A 21045-nucleotide genomic window follows, 5' to 3' on the forward strand; every position below is an offset into this window, starting at 1 on the left:
TTTAAATGAAAGATTTTATGTATATGATATTTCTCATATTTGTGAAACATACATAATAAATAAAATATTCGTGTAAATTCGAATCTTTTATTCGAAAGATCATTCAACAATTCATCGTGTAAACTCGATAAGTGTAAAATCAAAATGAGCTTACGTAGTTGAAAATATCAACAGAGGACAAAATACAACGTCATATTTTAGTTATTGTCATTTTTTAAGATATAAGCTCATCCCCATGTTACGTTCATTGAGACCTTCCATTTGAGTACGCACTCAATTTTTTTTTTTTTTATATTTTGTTCATGAGATATTTCTCATATTTGTGAAATATGTAAAAAATTCGTGTTGTTATTCAAATGAAAGGTCTCGATAAGTGTAACTCTTGGATGAGCTTATATCGTTAAAAATATCATCAGTAGACATAATACAACGTCATATCGTAATTAATGATATTTTTTCGGACATAAGCTCATCCTGATGTTACGCTCATCGAGACCTTTCATTTTAGTACCCACACGAATTTTTCTATATATTTTATACATATGATATTTCTTATATTTGTAAAATATATAAAATATATGAAAAGTTCGTGTGGGTATTCGAATGAAAGGTCTCGATAAGTGTAACTCCAGGATGGACTTATATCGTTGAAAAAAGCGTGTAAAAATATAATCATTGGACAAAATACAACGTTATTTCTTAATTATTGACATTTTTTAAGACATAAGCTCATCCTAAAGTTACGCTCATTGCAACCCTTATTTAAGTACGCTTCTGTCAAAATTTTTACCATTAACAATTCAATTAATCAATATTTTTACAAATTTTATTCATTAATATTCAACCGTTGCCATGATAATCGTTGCCATAGTGGTTGCCATAACAGCGAAAAGCGACAACAACGAAATTGTCTTCAATGTCTGATCGTTTGTGTCGTAGATCTCATTTAAAAAAAAAACGAATTTTCCCGGAGAAATGTCAAAATGGCGGGGTGCCCTGGGGTAGGGGGTCCGAGTACACCAAGAAATATTTATTACAAATAATAAGCAGACTTTACTATCGAATAATTATGAAGACTTCATTTGGTTAAATAAAATAAAACAAAGTAATTTTTACACGAAAATTAGTTAATTTATCAACAGAAAACGACTGTTTGAATTATTCGGATTATTCGAATTATTCGAACTATTCGATTATTCGATCCGAAATTCGAATCGAATAATTCGTAAGTTCGAATATTTGCACACCCCTAATACATATATAAATTTTTCAACTAACGTTATTTTTGAGCTTTCTTCGACTAGTTAAGAGATATTACGATAAAATTCCGCGGAAATTCCGACATAAGGACCAATACAAAAGATTGATTTCTATGAAATCTACCTAAAAAGTCGTACCTAAATAGATCTGCTCTGATCAGAGCAGATCTAATTAGATCTATCCATATCATCTTTATATTACATATATATTCATCAAGCTTGATCTGATTTGATCTAACTTGATCTGATCATATTTAAACTTTTTTTCCCGCGTAATAATCAGATTAAATTAGATCATTATAGATCTATTCATATCTACTTTTTGATTTCATTTCGATCAAACTTGATCTGGATTGATCTAATTTGATCAGAGTGGATCTAGTTTGATCAGAACATATCTATTCATGTCTACTTTTCAATTTCATTATGATCAAACTTGATCTGGTTTGATCTAAGCAAATCAAATTAGATCTGTCTATATCTACTTAGATCTAAATTTAGATCAAATCTGATCGGCTCAGATCAGATTTGATCAGAGCAGATCTAAACTTTTTTTCCCGGGATGGTACTCAAATTGAAGTTTATTCAAAGAGCTCTCAGGTGCAATTTACAGAGTTTCAATAAGTTATAGCATTCAAAAGTTATTCGAGTAAGAAAGTGAAGAAATATGAATTTTTATGATTTTCAAAATTTAAAAATCCTGGCATTTCTGAATTACTTGACCGATTAAGCTCATCTTCGTACTCGACTTCGGTGTTTATCTGTAGAATAAGTACATGGAGAGGAAAGAATAAAAATTATTCCTATGTTAGAATGGTAACCATTGCCATATTACATAGTAACAGAAATTTTTGTAAGAACCCTGTGTAAATTTGCTAATAAAAATCTTAGAAATTGTGATAAATATAAACAATCACTCATTCGATGCAGAATTAGATTTTGAAAATAATGTTGTTTTTTTATTTTTTTGATGAAAATTCTGATTTGTCATTAACAAAAAACATAACCAAAATAAAAAATCTCAGGTTTTCGTAAATAACTCAATAACTATTGGTGATATCAAAAATCGGAAAAAAGATCCTTGAAGAGGAGGAAATTTCTGAAAAAAGTCTCGGCTCCCGGAACTTTAGCTAGAAAAACAATAATTTTTGTTTAATGTTGAAAATAGGGTTCCGCGCAACTGCCGTCGTATTTTAGCATCGGCGCGGCCGTGTGATAAAAGTCCCGCAGAACCCTATTTTCAACATTAAATAAAAATTATTGGTTAAGTCGGAATATAGCAAAATTTTTCCAAAGTTCTGTCATAAGGTCTAATAAAATAGTTAGATGAATTTCTATGAAGTCTACTAAAAAAATTAGGAAAACGGTTGACCCTGAAGGCCATCCATGCAACTTCCCGCTAATTCCATACCTAAACGCTTGAAATTGCACTTGTGACGTTTTTGAGCTTTTCGAGCTCAAAAATATAATTTGTGCGTTATTTTGAGCTCTCCGAGCTCAAAGAGATTGCTTTCCTATGCTTTCCTATGCTCAAAGAAATAGCTTTTATATGCTTTTGAACTCTTCGAGCTCAAAAGTATAATAGAAGTTTGATAAAACAGCATTTTTAAAATGTTCAAACCACAATAACTTTTGAATGAATGAACCGATTTTTACGTAATTGACGGAATTTGATGCAATTTTTTAAGCCTCATGAGGGAATTTTTAAGTTTAATTCGATCGAATTGGGAATTTCGTCGGAATTCCGAAAAAACACTTTTTTCGGTTTTCTTTTGTCAACGATAACTCACGAACGAATTAACGGATTTTGACCGGACTGGCGGCGATCGACGTGGATTTCTGACGTTAAGATCTGATTAGTTTTTAAAATTGATCGGTAGAGCCGTTTAAAAGTTATTCCTAAAACACCACATTTCAAAAAAATTTTTTTTTTTAGTTTTTTTTAAGATTTATCAAAATCTACCGGTCCAAATCGGTCCAAATTGTATTCAAAATCTAAGTTCAGTCAAGCCTCTCAGAATGGCACCAACTGCGATCAAATCGGTCAAGCTGTTCAAAAGTTATGAGAGGTTTACATACATCCATACATACATACACACACACACACACGCACACACATACATACATACAGACATACAGACACCATCGCAAGAGTTCAAAAGTATAGAAGAGCTGTCTCTAAGCTCAGAGAGCTCAAAATAACTCATAAATTGTATTTTTGAGGTTGAAGAGCTCAAAGACGTCATTAGTGCAATTTTGAGCGCGTAGGTATGGATTTAGCGGGAAGTTGCAGGGATGGCCTTCAGGGTCAACTGTTTTCCTAATTTTTTTTTAATTTTTGGAACTCAGATCCAAAAACTAGATACTAAGAGCTACAATTTGCTTTTTTTTATTTACTATACGAGGATTTTTCTACAAGAAAATCGAGGATTTTTCTATGAGAAAATCCCCTTGCTCCCGTAATATTTGTGAGAAGTGTATGATAAACCAATTTCCAATCAAATTTTACCATTACAAGATTTCAATGTAGATACTATATAAAGATACTTGATAAAATATTCAATTAGCCATTTGGCTGGCTCTGCCTTTAGTTAATTAGCTCAGCTAATTTAAGTTAACCAGCTAAGCCGAAAAGCCAGCTGGCTAATTAGCTTGACTAACTTATTTAGCCGGCTAAATTGTACAGCCCCAGTGAAAAGCACCTTCCTGAGGCAAATTTCATAATCCGATTATGATAATTATAAATTTGCAATTCTTGTTGAATGCAATTTTTTATAGATTATAATTTATAACCTATAAAAAATTGCATTAAAATCAAAAAGAAAAATTAGTAAAACGGTTTACCTGTAGGGTCATTTCTGCAATTTTCCGCTAATTTCAAATGCAAAGTACTTTAAATTTTACCTGTTACGACGTTTTTGAGCTCTTTGAGCAGGATATTGAAAAAAATTCTGCTCTAGACATTTTTGAAAATCTATAACTTTTGAACGAATTAATTGATTTCTACGTATTTTACGCAGTTTCTTTAGATCCAAAATATTTTGCTGGATGCAAAATTAATTGGTTGAAAGATTTTTAAGTTATATTAAAAGAACGTTTTTTTCAAAATATTTTGTCTACATTATCTCACGAATCAATTATTAGATATTAATTTTTCAAACAGCATTCTAGGTCTTCGGCGCTTCTGGTGAAGCCTTTCCAAGTCGCTTGGCGACACTTTGGTAGACTTCACCCCAGATGTCCTTGTCGAGATCGTTACAGATCTCTTTTTACAACCTTGCTTTACTTACTTTGATGGCACGGTTTATCGTTTTTTTGGCCTGCTTGTACTCGTTCGAATATAAGTCTTGGTTCAGGGAGCATTTCGCAGCTCTCCTTGCGCGGTGACGTAGCTCATGGCATCTTTTGCGAAGTTCTGCTATGTCTGATGACCACCAGTACTCCAGCCTGTGGAATCCCCGATTTTTTAACCGCGGCATAGAGACGTCAGACGCGGCAGCAATTTCCTTCATCGCTTTGAGTGCTTCACGGGCGTCATCCTCGGCAGAGACTCCGTCCAAGCCAAGGATCTCGATCGTTGTTATTGGTGTGAGCGTCTTGACCGTATCAATATTAACAGTAGTTGACCTTACCGCGTCGGTAAAAGCACTGCTGTCTTTGGTCTTTCGAGCCATTTCAAGGAGAACGCCTCCGCGTTTCGTTTTTTTAATAGACTTTATGTCTACTCCAGTCTCGACAGGGTTTAACTTGGCGTTGATTTCCTTGAGGAAATCGGCGTACGTCGCTCTTTAGCTGGTTGGACATCTGGCTCCTGTTCTACTTCCTTCTTTTGCCAAATCACTTTGATCCAGTTGTCCTCCCGGGCTGTCCTTTTTTGTGCTGGCTTCTCGATTGCTGAAGAAGGCCTGGGCGTGGACAGCTGCCTCATCTTGTTGTTGTCCTTTCCTTGCTATGGTAGTTTCTGAGGAGTGACCAAAAGTGGCTGTGGTTTTTTGGTCAGACTCGGAATTATTTGGGTCGTTGACGCCGACATGTCTGGTGATCTGTTGGCTATCCTATATGCCGTAGTAATGGATGGAACCAATTTTCTCATCTCATGATGGAGCTTTTTCTTGTCTTTTATGTAGTCGGCTAACTATTCGATCTTGCTACCTAGACGCTCCATTGGCGATTATTGGCCAGTGTCGGTCGGTAGAGAGTTAATTCTTCCTCGGTAAGCATGGGTAGTGACGGGATCAAAAGGTCCTCTACTCTTTGGAGGAGCGTTGCTCGCCTGTCCGTCTACTTCCATCAGTGCTGTTTTCGTACTTCCTGAAGCATTTCTAGACAGCGAAGCCATGGGGTCCATCTCGCTGTTCAAACGGTCGCTTGATGACGACGAGTTCAGGCCCGTTTGCACGCCTTCCCTCGCAAGCACTGAGTTATCCCTCCCCTGTGCGGTAAACGATGTTTGTAAGTTCTGTGACATTTCCATATTATTGATTGTGTGTGTGTTATTTTTTTTTTTTTTAAAGGAGGGGAATCCTTTTTACGGATTCTAGGCATAGCTGTTTGGCCTGGATATATGGCGACTCGACGCAGTGTCATACTAAAACTCGACGCTAGCGCCCCTACCCACTAAACCCTAAACCCCTTTTCCTCTTTCCCCTAATTCCTCATGGAAACCGCCGTCGGGCATTACTTCGTGAGGGGAGGATCTAGCTACTGCTCTTTCTTCTGGTGGCTAAGGTGTTATTCTTTGCTCCTTCTAATTGGCGTCATTCGCTATTCTTCTTTCTATGGACCGCAGGTCTGAGAAGACTCCCGTGACAAACGTGTTTGTGGCGTTTCAGGCAGCCTCTGATGACAGCATTGCTTCTACTATTGTCTCTGGTTGGATTTTCCTCTTCAGGATATTCTCCAGCTCATCTAGCTGTGGATAAAAACGTGGGCACTCAAAGAAGACGTGCTCTGCATCTTCATTGACTCCTGGGCAGGACGGGCACTCTGGGGAATTATCATGCTTAAAGCGGTGGAGATACGCCCGGAAACAGCCGTGTCCTGATAACATCTGCGTAAGATAATAGTTGACCTCACCGTGACTCCGGTTTAGCCAAACGTTGATCCTTGATATGAGACGATGCGTCCACCTACCCTTCACTGTGGCATCCCACTATAGTTGCCATCGACTTATGCTCTTCTGCCGTTCTTCTGTTCTAAGCTCCTCAGCGCTTAGTGTGGTTGACTTCTTTCAACTGCTGGGTGTGTGTGTGTGTGTGTGTGTGTGTGTGTGTGTGTGTGTGTGTGTGTATCTGTCTGTCTCTTGCAGACGTGTTGGTAGCGTTCCAGGCAGCTTCTGATGACAACATTGCTTCCACTAGTGAATCTGGTTGTATTCTCTGATTCATGATCCTCTCCAACTCTTCACGCTGTGGATCGAAACTAGGACATACAAAGAAGACGTGCTCCGCATCTTCAGCAACTCCTGGGTAGGACGGGCACTCCGAGGAGTCATCGTGCTCAAAGCAGTGTAGATACTCTCGAAAACACCTGTGTCCCGACAACATTGCGTAAGATAGTAATTGACCTCGTCGTGATTCCGGTTAAGCCAAATGTCGATCCGAGGTATGAGGCGGTGCGTCCACCTACCTTTCTCTGCAGCATCCCATTGTAGTTGCCATCGGCCTATGCTGTTCTGCCGTTCTTCAATTCTAAGTTCTTCAGGGCTCAGTGCAGTTGACCTTTTTCGTTGGTAAAGGGCTCGTCTTTCCTCTGCTAGAACTCTAAGAGGTAGGGTTCCGGCAATAACGCACACTGCTTCTTCTGATATAGTGCGGAAGGCACTAGCTACTCGTAGGGCACTCAGTCGATATACTGGTCCAGCTTTTCTCCATGATTCTTGGGTTTCCAGTGCATCAGCCCAAATGGATATTCCGTAAGTGAGCACTGATGTGACTACTGATGACAATAGTATCCTCCTGCTCTGCATTGGGCCTCCGATGTTAGGCATCAGCCGTGCGAGACTAGCCCTCACTACTGACGCTTTGGCACTGACGTGTTCCACCTGCTGCTTGAAATTCAGTCGGGCATCCAGCATCACTCCCAGATAACGGATAAATGGTTGTGATGTGATTTCTTGTTCTTCGACTCTCAACTTGATAGTTTCTACCGTTTTTCTACTGCTGATGAGCACTGCCTCGGTTTTATGCTTGGCTAGTTGCAAGTTCACCATGTCCATCCACAAATTGACTCGTCTGAATGTCATATCAAATGCCATTTCTATCTCTTCGAGGTGCTTTGCGACGATCACGACAGCTACGTCATCCGCATATGCTACAAGTTTGACTCCCGAAGGCAATGCTATTCTCAAGTGGCCATCATACATGATGTTCCATAGCAGAGGACCTAAGACTGATCCCTGTGGCACTCCTCCGGTGGTTTCCTACACTTCCGTACCGTTCTTCGTGTCATATTTCAGGACCCTATTCGTGAAGAAGCTTGCTACTATTCTGTGAAGGTATCCTGGTACGTTTTTTTCTTAGAGAGCCCGCATGATGCAGTCCCAGTTAACGGAGTTGAAGGCATTCTTGATGTCTTAAGCAGCCACCAAGCAGTATTTCTTCTTTCCACCCTTCCATCTCGTTCCAGCGATTGCATCCTTGGCTATATCAACAATTAATTTGATCGCATCCAGAGTTGACCGTCTTTTTCGGAAACCAAACTGGTTCTCTGCCAGGAATGGATCGACTATACCCTCTATTCTCTGATGAATTATGCGCTCGAATATCTTGCCGGCCGTGTCTAACATGCAGAGTGGTCGGTAGGATGACGGTTCTTCCGGCGGCTTTTTCCCTTTCGGAAGAAGTACTAGCCGTTGCTGTTTTCACTTCTGGGGAAAAGTCCCTTCCGTCAAGCATGTATCGTAAACATCCAGGAATAATGTCGGTGCTGCCCTAAGGATTGATTTCAGGGCAATATTAGGGATTCCGTCCAATCCCGGCGCCTTATTATTCCCTACTCGATTGCCTGTCTCTATCAACTCATCCAATGTGATAGTTGGGATGTCTTCAGGGCTGAGCTGCTCCAACTTGTAGGTGAATACCGGCTGTTGGGGAAATAGCGCAATAACAATCTTCTTTAAAAGCTGTGGACACGTAGGTGATAGCATTGGCTGGCATTTCAGGTGGGTCATAACCACTTTATAGGGTCTGCCCCATGGATTTTTCTCTACTTCTGCGACCAGTTCCTTCCAGCAGCGTCTTTTGCTTTCTTTGATGACTCTGTTCAATTCTCGACGGGCCTCGTTATACTCTGCGAACAGCTCTGCGGAGTTAGGTCGTCTGTAGCCACGCTGAGACTTTCTTCTTTTTTTAAGACACTCTAAACGTAGAATGCTAATGTGATCGTTCCACCAGTGCACCGAAGGTCTTGAATTCATGCCACGTTTCCGGGACATACTGGCGTCGCAAGTCTGGGTGACTCTTCTCATTAGGTCCTTGGTCTTCTCTTCAGCAGTTTCTACGATGATCGGATCGCACTCTAGGGCTACTACTAAAGCAGTGAGGTCGAGAGATTTAACTTTCCACCCATCCGCGCTGGCGTTCCTGTTGACTCTTGTTAGATTCTGGCCAGTTGATATTTCCCATAGTATCGCACTATGGTTACTGGCTGTGTAGATGTTCAATACTTTCCAAGAAAAACCTCTTCGAGCTAAGCAACTGCTGACAAATGTAAGGTCGACAATTGAGTTTGCCTCTCCCTTAGTATACGTTGGCGTGTCACCGGTGTTGAGAAGGATCACGTCCAGTGTGGCCATTGTTTCGAGAAGTGCTTTTCCACGTGTATTAGTGATTTTGCTGCCCCAGTCTGCTACCCAGGAATTGAAGTCACCAGCTATTGCCACGGGAAAGTGTTTTCTTGCGTCCTCAGTAAGCCGATCAAGGAAGTCTTCAAACTGTTCATTAGAGAGACTAGGAGGTGCATAGCAACTCTAGAAGTGGAGGCCATCTACCCATGCTGCTACGAAGCCAGCTTCTTAATTGTTGACTGTTCTCTGAAAAGGACATTTACCGCAGGACCAGATGACGGCTTTGTTAGTGCTGTTGGATTCCCAGGGTTGGTTACTCAGATATCTCTAAGGCTTACTTATAAGTGCTACGTCTGCCTCTAATTCGCGCACAGTTTGCATGAGCAGGTCATGCGCAGCCTCACAATGATTGGGGTTGAGCTGCAATATCTTCACGTTCTTGGCTTCGTCATCTTCTGGAGCGCTTCTTGGAAGACGGGGCATTTGTTCGTGCCTGCATGGTGAGCCGCCTTTTCTACGCCGTGCCGTTCAACGCACAGTGCACATTTAGCTGGATTTTTACAATAAGCAATTTCGTGTCCTTCTTTTCCGCACCTTATGTAGTGCTTAGACCGGTCGACTTCGCTTTTGCACTGAGATCCGAAGTGCCCAAAGTGCCAGCACTTGAAGCATTGTATGGGTCTCTTCGTTGCTTTCATTCGGCAATTGACCCAGCCGATCTTTATTTTGCAGTTTCCTTCCAGTAACTTTTGTTCTGCAGCTGCTGGTAGTGACACTGGCTGTTTGCGTACCCTTAAAGGCTTTACGGATCTTGATTGCCTCTAGTGGGATTTCACAACTTTCTCCAGCTTCCCTCTTTAGAGCGGACTGAATATGCTCTTTCGTCGTGTCGTCATCGACATCTCGGATCTCGATGGTCTCCTGTGGCCCTTTGCAGATCACTTTGGCCTCCTCCTTAAGGATGTCCGCGATCGTCTTTTGCAGGGCTTGCCCTTTGTCAGTGCTCTTCCTCGAAATCGTAATCAACAAGTCGCCACTTCTGGTCTTGTAGATCTTATCCACAGTTGAACGAACCTGCTCATCTGGGACGTCCTGTTTTATGCGACGCAGAATCTCGGCATACTTTGTTTTCTCGGCCGGGCGGATGATCAGCGCGTCGGGTCTGTTCCATTTGCGTGGTTTTTTTTCGCTTAGGCTCTAGCCTGGGCTCCTTCGGCGGCTGCTTTGAGACTTGCTCTCTAGCTAGCTTCCTCTTCTCCTTCTTAGACTGTACTTTTTCCCAATCAGACGCCTTCTTAGGTTCGTCACTCTGCTCTGCTACTCGTTGCGGAGGGCTTTTTTTCAAATCCTTCTTTGTGACTTTGTCGGTTGGCTCTTGCGAATTTCGGTCCTTTCTCTTTCCAGGCCTTGTGCCATTTTCACCTATGCCCTCAGCAGCAGATTCGCCGTCACCATCGGCTTCAGTGTCCATTTCTTCTTCCGTCTCAACTTCACTTTGAATGCGTCGTCGTGATGACTGCCATTCCTCGTCTAGTTTCTTGAATCTTCCAAAATAATTGACTACACCGGTTGTTTTGGTCTTTATCTCCTTGTGGATATTGACCTTTGTTTGGACAAACTCGTGCAGCTCAATGGTCAGCTACTTAAGGCGCTCCAGCGCTTGCGTTCTCTTCATTTCAGCGCTTGCTTCAATCGCTGCTTGTTGGGCATGAAGCCCGTTTCCACTGTTGTGTATTTCCTGTGAATTACTCATACTTTTTGATTTACCAGCGCATCGTACGGAGTGGAGCGGGTTGTCATAACTAGAAACGGGTGTAGTAGTATGTAGTATGTAGTAGTATGTAGTCATACTAGAAACCCTCGGAGATAGTACTCCTACCCCAGTTCCCTGAGGCCTAGTCGACACTTAGCCAGTCCCGAAATACACGGACGGACTAGACTCGCTCGGGGCGGTGAAGATTCCGATCTCTAACACTTACTGCGTACTTCCTGATCAAGGCATGAAGTGACTCGCTCCTGATCCACTGCTGCAACTTACACCTCGGCAGAGCAAGCTCACATCAGCCGTGGCCCGCATCATCGGAAATAATCGACACGGGTTCCGGACACTCCCAGTGAGTTACAGCAGGGATCGATCTTCTTGCTAGGTCAGTTAGTGTGACCAACCCATTAAAGGGGGGGGGGGAGGAGTTTTGTCCACGGGAGCATATTTTATTTGGCTCCTACCCTCTGTACCTTATCAACTAAGAGACCTAGTGTCATCCAAGGACAGCAAGCGTTCTCCCATCCGCTACGGGGAGACGCGCCTGGTAGCAGTTTCTCCTCTGCTGCAGGTTTGTGTGTGTGTGTGTGTGTGCGTGCGTGCGTGCGCGTGTGTGTGCGCGTGTGTGTGTGCGTGTGCGTGTGTGTGTGTGTGTGTGTAGATGTATGTAAACCTCTCACAACTATTGAAGGGTTTAACCGATTTAATCGCGGTTGGTGCCATTCGAAAGGGCTTGACTAAATTTAGATTTTGAATATACTTTGGACCAGTAGATTACGAGAAATCGTAAAAAAACTACAACAAAAAATTTTTTTAAAAGTGGTTTTTTGGAATTATTTTTAAACGCCTTTACCGATCAATTTTAAAAACTAATTAGCTCTTAACATCAAAATACCACGTCGATCGCTGCCAGTCCGGTCAAAATCGGTTGATTCATTCGTGAGTAATCGTTGACGAAAGAAAACCGAAAAAAGTATTTTTTCGGAATTACTCCAAAATTGTTCGCTCTATCAATTTAAACTTAAAGATTTTTCATGAAACTTAAAAAACAGTGTTGAATGCCACCAACCGCGTGAAAATCGGTTCATTCATTCAAAAGTTATTGCGATTTGAAAATTCAAAAAATAGTGTTTTATTAAACTTCTATCAAACTTTTGAGCTTGAAGAGCTCAAATACATACAATTGCTATTTTTTTTTTAACTTGGAGAGCTCAAAATAACACACAAATTATATTTATGAGCTCGAAGAGCTCAAAAACGTCATAAGTGCAATTTCAAGCGTTTAGGTATAGAATTCGCAGGAAGTTGCAGGGATGGCCTTCAGGGTCAACCGTTTTCCTAATTTTTTCTATCTGCTATATCTTTGAATGATATTGAAAAAGGTATATCGTCCCCTTTCTGTGTTAACCTCGTAACTCCATTTTTTTCGAAATTGAGATTTTTAGCGAAAATCACTCCTTAGCATTCTTGTAACGTAAAACAAAATATGCAATATTCATAATGATGATAGAATTATTTTTAGAGGTTTTCGATTTTTCTTTTATCTACATGTTCGAATTTAAAAATCTCGTATCTACCGTAAGTATCGCCGAAAACCCTAAGATGGCGTTGTTGTCTTATTACTGAACGTTTGTAAACATGTTCACACTTAAGTTGACTGCATTTCGTTGATTGATTTTTATTTTTTATCCATATGAATACATACAAATATTATTTAGCTCTTCGAGCTCAAAAGTCTGATAGAAGTTTGACACAACACTATTTTTAAAATTTTCAAAACACGATAACTTTTGAATAAATGGACCGATTTTGGCCGGACTGACAGCGATCGACGTGGTTTTTTGATGTTAAGAGCTGATTATTTTTTGGAATTAATCGGTGAAGCCGTTTGTCATTCCAAAAAAAAACACATTTAAAAAATTTTTTTTCATAGTTTTTTTTATATTTCTCAAAATCTATCGGCCCGAATCGGTTCAATTTTATTCAAAATCTAAGTTTAGTCAAGTTCTTTCAAATGGCATCAACTGCGATGAAATAGGTCAAGCCGTTCAAAAGTTATGAGAGGTTTACATACATCCACACACACACACACACACACATACATACATACATACAGACGTACAGACACCATTGCGGGGGTGGTCAGGGAAGTTTCCTGAGACCTTCGAATGTCGAGATCTAGTGGAAACTCAATTTTTACAACAGAGGGTAAAACCAATAACTTCTGGATTTTTGAAGATTTTCGATTTTCGTAGCGGGGAGTTAAAAATAATTAAATCATATTATAAATAGTAATCACATAATTTATAACATATTAAATCAAAATCAAATGAATTTGTTTTAAGTAATGAATATAAATTGATAATGAACTGAAAGCCTTGCATAACAAAATTTTTCGCCAATGATCTTATAGAAAAAAAATTTTTTTTGTTTCAAAACTTCGTATCTGCAAAAAAATTACCAGGGTTATTTGATGAGAAAACTCGTATCTACATGAAATTGACAATAACAACAAGGTATCGATGCAGATAGCAAAAATCATGTTTAATTTTTTTAAGGAGATAAATAAAGAGTATAAAGTTCAAATTAGTTATAACTTTTTATGAAAATTAAGTAACTCTAAATATTTTTATCGATTTACCGAAAATTAGGATTTTGTAGATACTAGGTTTACACAGAACTGGGACGATATGTTATTATTTTATAAAACATTCTTCCGACAAAGCTCTGACAGTAATGAACGAATTTTATTTTGTAAAATAAAATAATTTTGAAAAAATTTAGTTTATTCCGTAACTATTTAGTTGCCTTGTTTCATAGTAAATTTAAGAAGTTCAATTTTATAAGTAATTATTGATATTTAGATATTCAAATCAAAATTTATTGGTTGGGACGAAGTCATCGCCGTTGATTTTACGCGGACAGCAGAATCAGTCGCTAAAACAGGTGCAGATTTATCAACCTGGGCCAAACAGCAAGATACTAAGGTTGGCATATAACTATAACTCTAGGCATCGAAAAATTTATTCAACTCCGTTTTTTTTTTAATTTTATGAAAAAAAAATATAGTTGACTCTCAAGTTGCGCCTTCTATTAAAGTTTTCTTACTCAAGTCGTTTCTTGACTTCATCTACATTATACGCATTTATTCTCCTACACAAGTTTTAGTACACTGACTTTACTCTTACCCGTTGTAGAAAGTAACTTGCTAGTGGAATTTGATTGTTCCATTTTATGGTAAAAATCCGTAGATTACGAAAATAATAATAAAAAACTCCTCCGCCGCATTTTTTAAATAAATAATGAAATTACACTAGGGTCGCTAAGACACCGTGTATTTTTATCAAATCTTAATATATAAAATTCTCGTGTCACAGTTTTCGTTGCTATACTCCTCTGAAACGGCTTGACCGATTTTGATGAAATTTTTTGTGCTTATCCGGTATCTATCAGAATCGGCCAACATCTATTCTTCATCCCCCTAAATGTTAGGGGTAGTCCACTCCTAAATTTTTTTTTTTATTTTTTAGACAAAATTTTTAATTTCTATTTTTTTATGATACAACATACAAAAATACATACAATCCTCAATCTTCACCCTTCTACGATCAACCCTTATTTTTTAATAGCCATTTTAGTAATTTAATCATGTTTCCTCTCCGGTCGAAAACTGATCAATCGTCATTTAATTAGTTATCCCCGCCAGATGTCTACAGGTGTCACTTCTGACCCAGTAAACAGCACGGAGTAGGGATGAGAACGAAGCCGGTCTCCTTTCTTTCTTACTCCCTACACAGTTGTCGGCCATCATTATTGTTTATGCATCAAGTGTAGTAGTAACGTTGACAATTATTATTTTGCTATCTCAGTGTAACTCTCACATTAACTTTTAATCATTCCTATTTTATCAATAATAATTAAATTATCAATTTTGAGTGTATTTTGCACGATTAGTTAATCAAGTGATTTTATAACCTCAAAAGTACTCAACACGTGACACGAGCTTCCAATAACAACGGATTTTGTGTTGTAAGTATACTTTTTTTCATTTATATCGAAAATGTTGTTGATCTTATAAAAATGTAATTTTAATTTAATTTTATTAAAAAAATGTAATTGAACAATTGAGATTTTCATAGTTTCCAAAAACAATGACAATGTTTTCATAAAATTTAATTTTTTACTTTTGTTTGAAAAATTTTTCCATAAAACTTATATTTTTGTTATAATTTCATAAATTAAAACTAATCATTTCAAAACTGCGGCAAAAATCCTGGCCCTAATTATACTTTTAACATTTTTCATCATTAAATAATTTCATTAATTCTATTTATGTATGTTTTGTACAGTGAGCAATGCCAAGAAAACGCAAAGGGGCTGATTTGAGCCGCAGTACAAGTAAAGCTCGAAACTTGCGAAATAGCAGATCCGAAAGAACAGAAGAACAAATCCAGCAACAAAATACTGATGCACGTGTCAGAATGGCGCAATTGCATCAAGAAGAGCCAGAAGATACACGAGCTGAACGCAATGAAGTCAGAAGATTAGAACAACGACAATCACGCCGTTTCACAGTCAATAGACGAAGAACAAATGACCAACAACGACAACAGGTACATCGAGCATTTATATCTGATTCATTCCTGCGTCTAGCATTCCAGTATGAGCCCGATATTGAATATTATGCTCATTCAAAAGTGGTAATTGGTGCTATGGACAAGGAATGTCCGCATTGTCATGCTCTGAAATTCAAAAATGAGCCAGCTGGGATGTGTTGCGCGTCAGGAAAAGTGCAACTACCTGAAATTGAAACACCACCTGAACCATTGAACGGCTTACTTATCGGCACGGATCCAGATTCTAACGTGTTCCTGAAGTCAATTCGAAGATTCAATTCATGCTTTCAAATGACATCGTTCGGAGCAACAGAAATAGTTCGAAATACTAATGCAAATGGTCAACAATTCAATTCTACATTCAAAATCAGAGGCCAAGTTTATCATAAAATGGGCTCACTGCTGCCAATGCCAAACGAACCACATAAATTCTTACAAATCTACTTTATGGGCGGCGAGGATTCCGGAAGCGCACTTGCCAATCGCGTGAATACACGTTGTGATTGTAATAACCTTGATTCACTTTATGCCAGGCGCATCGTCAGCGAGCTAAATGCTCTTTTGAACGAGCACAACGAGTTGTTGAAAATATTCAAATCACATATGCACCAATTACAAAGCGATAATCACGCTATCGTCATTAATCCTGATAAAACACCAGCTGGAGAGCATATTCGTAGATTCAATGCACCCGTTGTTGATGATGTTGCTGGAATCATGGTTGGCGATTGTACAGCTGCACGAGAAATTGTGATTCGTAGAAGAAATAATAATCTTCAGTTCATTGCTGACACACATCGTTCATATGACGCTCTCCAATATCCGCTAATATTCTGGAAGGGACAAGACGGATATTGCATAAACATAAAACAACGAAATCCCGTATCAGGTACTTCATTGATTATTAATTTGATCATTAATCATTTAACAAAACAATTAAATTATTGAACGTAATAAATTTAAATTAATTTTTATGAACAAATATTACAGGAGCTGAAACAAACAAGAACGTTAGCTCAAAGGATTATTATGCGTACCGATTAATGATTAGACGTGGCCTGGACAATGTCATTTTACGATGTCGTGAGCTTTGTCAACAATTCATGGTCGACATGTATGCGAAGATTGAGAGCGAACGACTACGATACTTACGATATAATCAACAAAATCTGCGCGCGGAAGAGTACATTCATTTGCGAGACGCTATCAACAACAACGCCGACGTCGCCGAAATTGGTAACCATGTCATTTTACCATCATCGTACGTAGGCAGTCCACGTCATATGCAAGAATATATACAGGATGCTCTGACTTTCGTGCGCGAATATGGACGACCATGTTTATTTATCACGTTCACATGTAATCCAAAATGGCCAGAGATTACATCTTTGCTACTGCCTGGCCAAAATGCAATACATCGCCATGACATTACAGCACGTGTGTTCAGACAAAAGTTGAAGTCTTTAATAAGTTTCATTACTAAATCACATGTATTTGGTCCCACACGTTGCTGGATGTATTCGGTTGAGTGGCAAAAGCGAGGATTACCTCATGCACACATTTTGGTTTGGTTCATCGACAAAATCCGTCCTGAAGAAATCGATAGTATCATTTCTGCGGAAATTCCAGATCCATCCACTGACCAACTGCTGTTTGATATTGTTACAACAAACATGATTCATGGTCCATGTGGTACTCTTAATAGTTCATCGCCTTGCATGGCTGATGGAAAATGTACTAAAAATTTCCCTAAAGATTTTATCAATGATACGGTCACAAATATCGACGGATACCAATATATTGTCGAAGAAATCCTGAAAATGGCGGACAATCATTTATTAAACATATCATCAACACAGACATTGATATTGACAATCGTTGGGTGGTGTCATATTCGCCTCTGCTGAGCAAGACATATAATGCTCATATTAATGTTGAGTTCTGCAGTTCTGTGAAGAGCATCAAATACATTTGCAAGTATGTCCATAAAGGCAGTGATATGGCTGTGTTTAGAGTGGAAAATACTAATGCTCCTCCAGTGAATAAAAACGATGAAATAACGCTCTACCAAATTGGTCGGTACATCAGCTCCAATGAAGCTGCTTGGCGTATCTTTGGTTTTCCAATTCATGAACGGGATCCAGCAGTTGTTCAGTTAGCCATACATCTTGAAAACGGTCAGCGTGTATTTTTCACGAACGAGACAGCGATTGATCGTGCAATAAATCCACCTAAAACTACACTCACTGCATTTTTTGAATTGTGTAATCGTGCGGATGATTTTGGTGCCTTTGCACGAACATTACTCTATTCACAAGTACCACGCTATTTCACATGGACTCAAACAAAAACATGGATGCCCCGCAAGCAAGGCTCACCAGTTGCTGCATGTCTCAATTTATTTAAATCAAACGCCTTGAGGCGATTATTTACAGTTAATTCAAGACACACGGAGTGCTTTTATCTTCGACTGTTGTTGGTTAATGTTACTGGCCCATTATCATTTCAAGATATACGTAAAGTGAATGGGCAACAATATCCAACGTATAAAGATGCATGCCTTGCACTCGGCTTGCTGGAAGACGACAACCAGTGGGAATGCATGCTTGCTGAAGCTGCATTGAACTGTACAGCAATACAAATTCGTCTACTATTCGCTATAGTGTTGACTACATGTTTCCCAGCCCGAGCACAGATATTATGGGAAAATCACAAAGATTCAATGACTGATGATATATTGCATCAACATCGTATACGGTGCCACGATCTAACCATAACATTCAGCGACGAAATGTACAATGAAGCATTGATTGCTATTGAGGATCTTTGCATTGTCATTGCCAACTTACCACTTAGTAATTTCGGTATGAATTCGCCAAATCGAACTGCATCTGATTTAATGAATACTGAAATGAATCGTGAACTGCAGTACAGTACTGTAGAAATGGCAGCGATTGTTGCCCGCAATGTCCCACTAATGAATGAGGAACAAAGAACCATTTATGATTGCATTATGCTCGCAGTTTCCGCTGGACAAGGTGAGTTCTTCTTTTTGGATGCACCGGGTGGAACTGGCAAAACATTCGTTATTTCGCTAATTCTTGCTGAAATACGATCAAATAATGACATCGCATTGGCCGTTGCATCATCGGGCATTGCAGCAACTTTATTGGATGGAGGTAGAACAGCTCATTCAGTATTTGAGCTGCCACTAAATATTCAGAATAACCCTGACGCAGTATGCAACATTAAGAAACAATCGTCCATGGCCACTGTGCTGAAACGGTGTAAAATTATTATTTGGGATGAATGTACTATGGCACACAAACATTCACTTGAGGCGTTGAACAGGACATTGAAAGATATTAAAAACAGTGACAAACTATTTGGCGGAACTCTGTTGGTCCTTTCAGATGATTTCAGACAAACACTTCCAGTCATTCCACGTTCAACATACGCTGATGAGATCAACGCTTGCTTAAAATCATCTCCATTGTGGCGTAATGTTGAAAAATTACAGCTAAAAATAAATATGCGCGTTCAAATGCTTCAAGATCCATCCGCTGAATCATTTTCAAAACAACTCTTAGATATCGGTGATGGAAAAGTTGCTATAGATGAAACTGGATACGTAAAATTACCGACCGATTTCTGCACAATCGCTGATTCGCAAGATACTCTCATTGAACAAATATTTCCCGATGTACACACACAGTACATAAATCATGAGTGGCTTGCAGAAAGAGCGATTTTAGCGGCAAAAAATGTAGACGTTGACAATTTAAATCTGAAGATACAAATGTTGTTGCTAGGGAACTTGGTATCATATAAATCTATTGATACAGTTTGCGACGACAGCGAAGCAGTAAATTTTCCCACAGAGTTTTTGAACTCACTGGATTTGCCAGGCATGCCACCGCATAATTTACAATTAAAGGTTGGATCTCCAATTATCTTGCTTCGTAATTTGAACCCGCCCCGGCTGTGCAACGGTACGCGATTAGTCATTAAAAAATTAATGAAAAACGTGATCGAAGCCAGGATTTTAAATGGCAAGTTCAGAGGTGAAAATATACTCATACCACGGATTTCTTTTATACCTACAGATGTGCCAATTCAATTCAAACGTATTCAGTTTCCGATTAGATTGGCATTTGCAATGACTATCAACAAATCCCAAGGTCAAACGATGTCTGTTTGTGGATTAGATTTGAGAACACCATGTTTTTCACACGGACAATTATACGTGGCATGCTCTCGAGTGGGTAAACCATCCAGTTTGTTTGTGTTAGCTAAAGATGGACTAACAAAAAATATTGTTCACGCTATAGCATTAAGAGATTGATATTGTTTAATAGTGTTACTGTCGTAATTGTTTAATTAATGATATATAATTTTAAGGAATAACTTATAATAACTTAAAAATAATGTTTGCCTTTTGTTATTTTTATATTCCCTCATCGTTCACAGCGCTCCATGCTTATTTCACGCATATACCACATTCTTACATACATACAATATACACATTCTAACATACATACATACTCACAATAAGTAAGCTATTTTTTGTCTACACTAGAAATTACTAGGAAATTACTTATATGGCAAAACAACGTTTGCCGGGTCAGCTAGGAACTTATAAATATTACTGTAAAGCCCTATTAATATTGGTATTGGTATTGGTATTGCATTGAAGGGCGAAAAATTCTGAAATAGAAATCACAAAAATATACCCTTTGCAGTTAATTATGTTCGCTAAAAAAATTATTAAAAAAAAAAAATTAATTGTTTACGTTTAATCACGCGGTCGGTAACAAAGCTACAGTAACTGAGGTTGGTGGCGCGCACAAGCTCGGGCACAGTGGTTTTTATCCATTGCAATTTGAAATGTTATCAATATTCTGTGACATGAAAATAAAATGAATTAAAAAAATACTGTCATGTACGTAATTATTATGATTATTATTATTATTATTATTTTGCTTTATTGCAAAGTAATTATTATGTTGCTTTATTTTTTTTCAAATAAAAGCAACTATACACGGAAAAAAAATCCTATGAAAAATTACAATCGTAACATCGTAATCCAGGACTAGACTTTCAGTAACTTGATTTTTACGATGCTGCCGCCTACAGAATACAATTTGAATTATTGAAAATTACGATGTTATTTAGTAAACTTTTTTTTCCGCAAGAGCAAGTGAATAAGGACGCATACTATATGTTTTAATAAAAGAGAGACAGAGTCCAGTAGTTTGCGATACCACCACTGAAAGATGACCAACTACTGTATTGAGGGTCTTATTATCTGACTGAACAGAAATATACATGTTCCTTCCGATAGTGTAAGGGGATAAACTTTGGATTTGTGGCGGAGAGGACACCGGATTCGATTCCTCGGTGATACAGAATTATTTTTTCAGTGACCTAAACTTCTTTTTAATTTGAGTGATAGAAATTTACGATTTTGCATCGTATAAATTACGATGTTTGAGTTCTGGTCCGGTACTACGATGTCCTATATTAAAAATTACGATGTTTTTATTGTAATTTTTCGTACAATTTTCTTTCCGTGTAAATTGTAAATCTTCTAAAACTAGGGAAAGGGAATGTAAAGCCACG

At 38.6% G+C, this 21045-nt stretch overlaps 2 protein-coding genes across 3 annotated transcripts in view; both read left to right on the forward strand.

The window, feature by feature from the left end:
* The first annotated feature begins 13648 nt into the window (after positions 1-13648).
* The window catches only part of LOC123273460 (protein flightless-1-like), an 80588-nt gene continuing 73191 nt past the window's right edge, over positions 13649-21045 (forward strand). For both annotated transcript variants that reach the window (XM_044740867.1, XM_044740868.1), the window contains exon 1: positions 13649-13794. The gene's annotated coding sequence lies outside the window, so the exon portion shown is untranslated. The remainder of the gene's footprint in view (positions 13795-21045) is intronic.
* Positions 15520-18905, forward strand: LOC123273346. The gene is made up of 4 exons (XM_044740751.1): positions 15520-16312; positions 16414-17157; positions 17283-18619; positions 18837-18905. The coding sequence occupies exons 1-4, from the start codon at positions 15520-15522 to the stop codon at positions 18903-18905; spliced, it is 2943 nt and encodes a 980-aa protein (XP_044596686.1).

This window comes from Cotesia glomerata, linkage group LG10 (genome assembly GCF_020080835.1).
Source record: "Cotesia glomerata isolate CgM1 linkage group LG10, MPM_Cglom_v2.3, whole genome shotgun sequence".
NCBI classification, from domain to species: Eukaryota; Metazoa; Arthropoda; class Insecta; order Hymenoptera; family Braconidae; genus Cotesia; species Cotesia glomerata.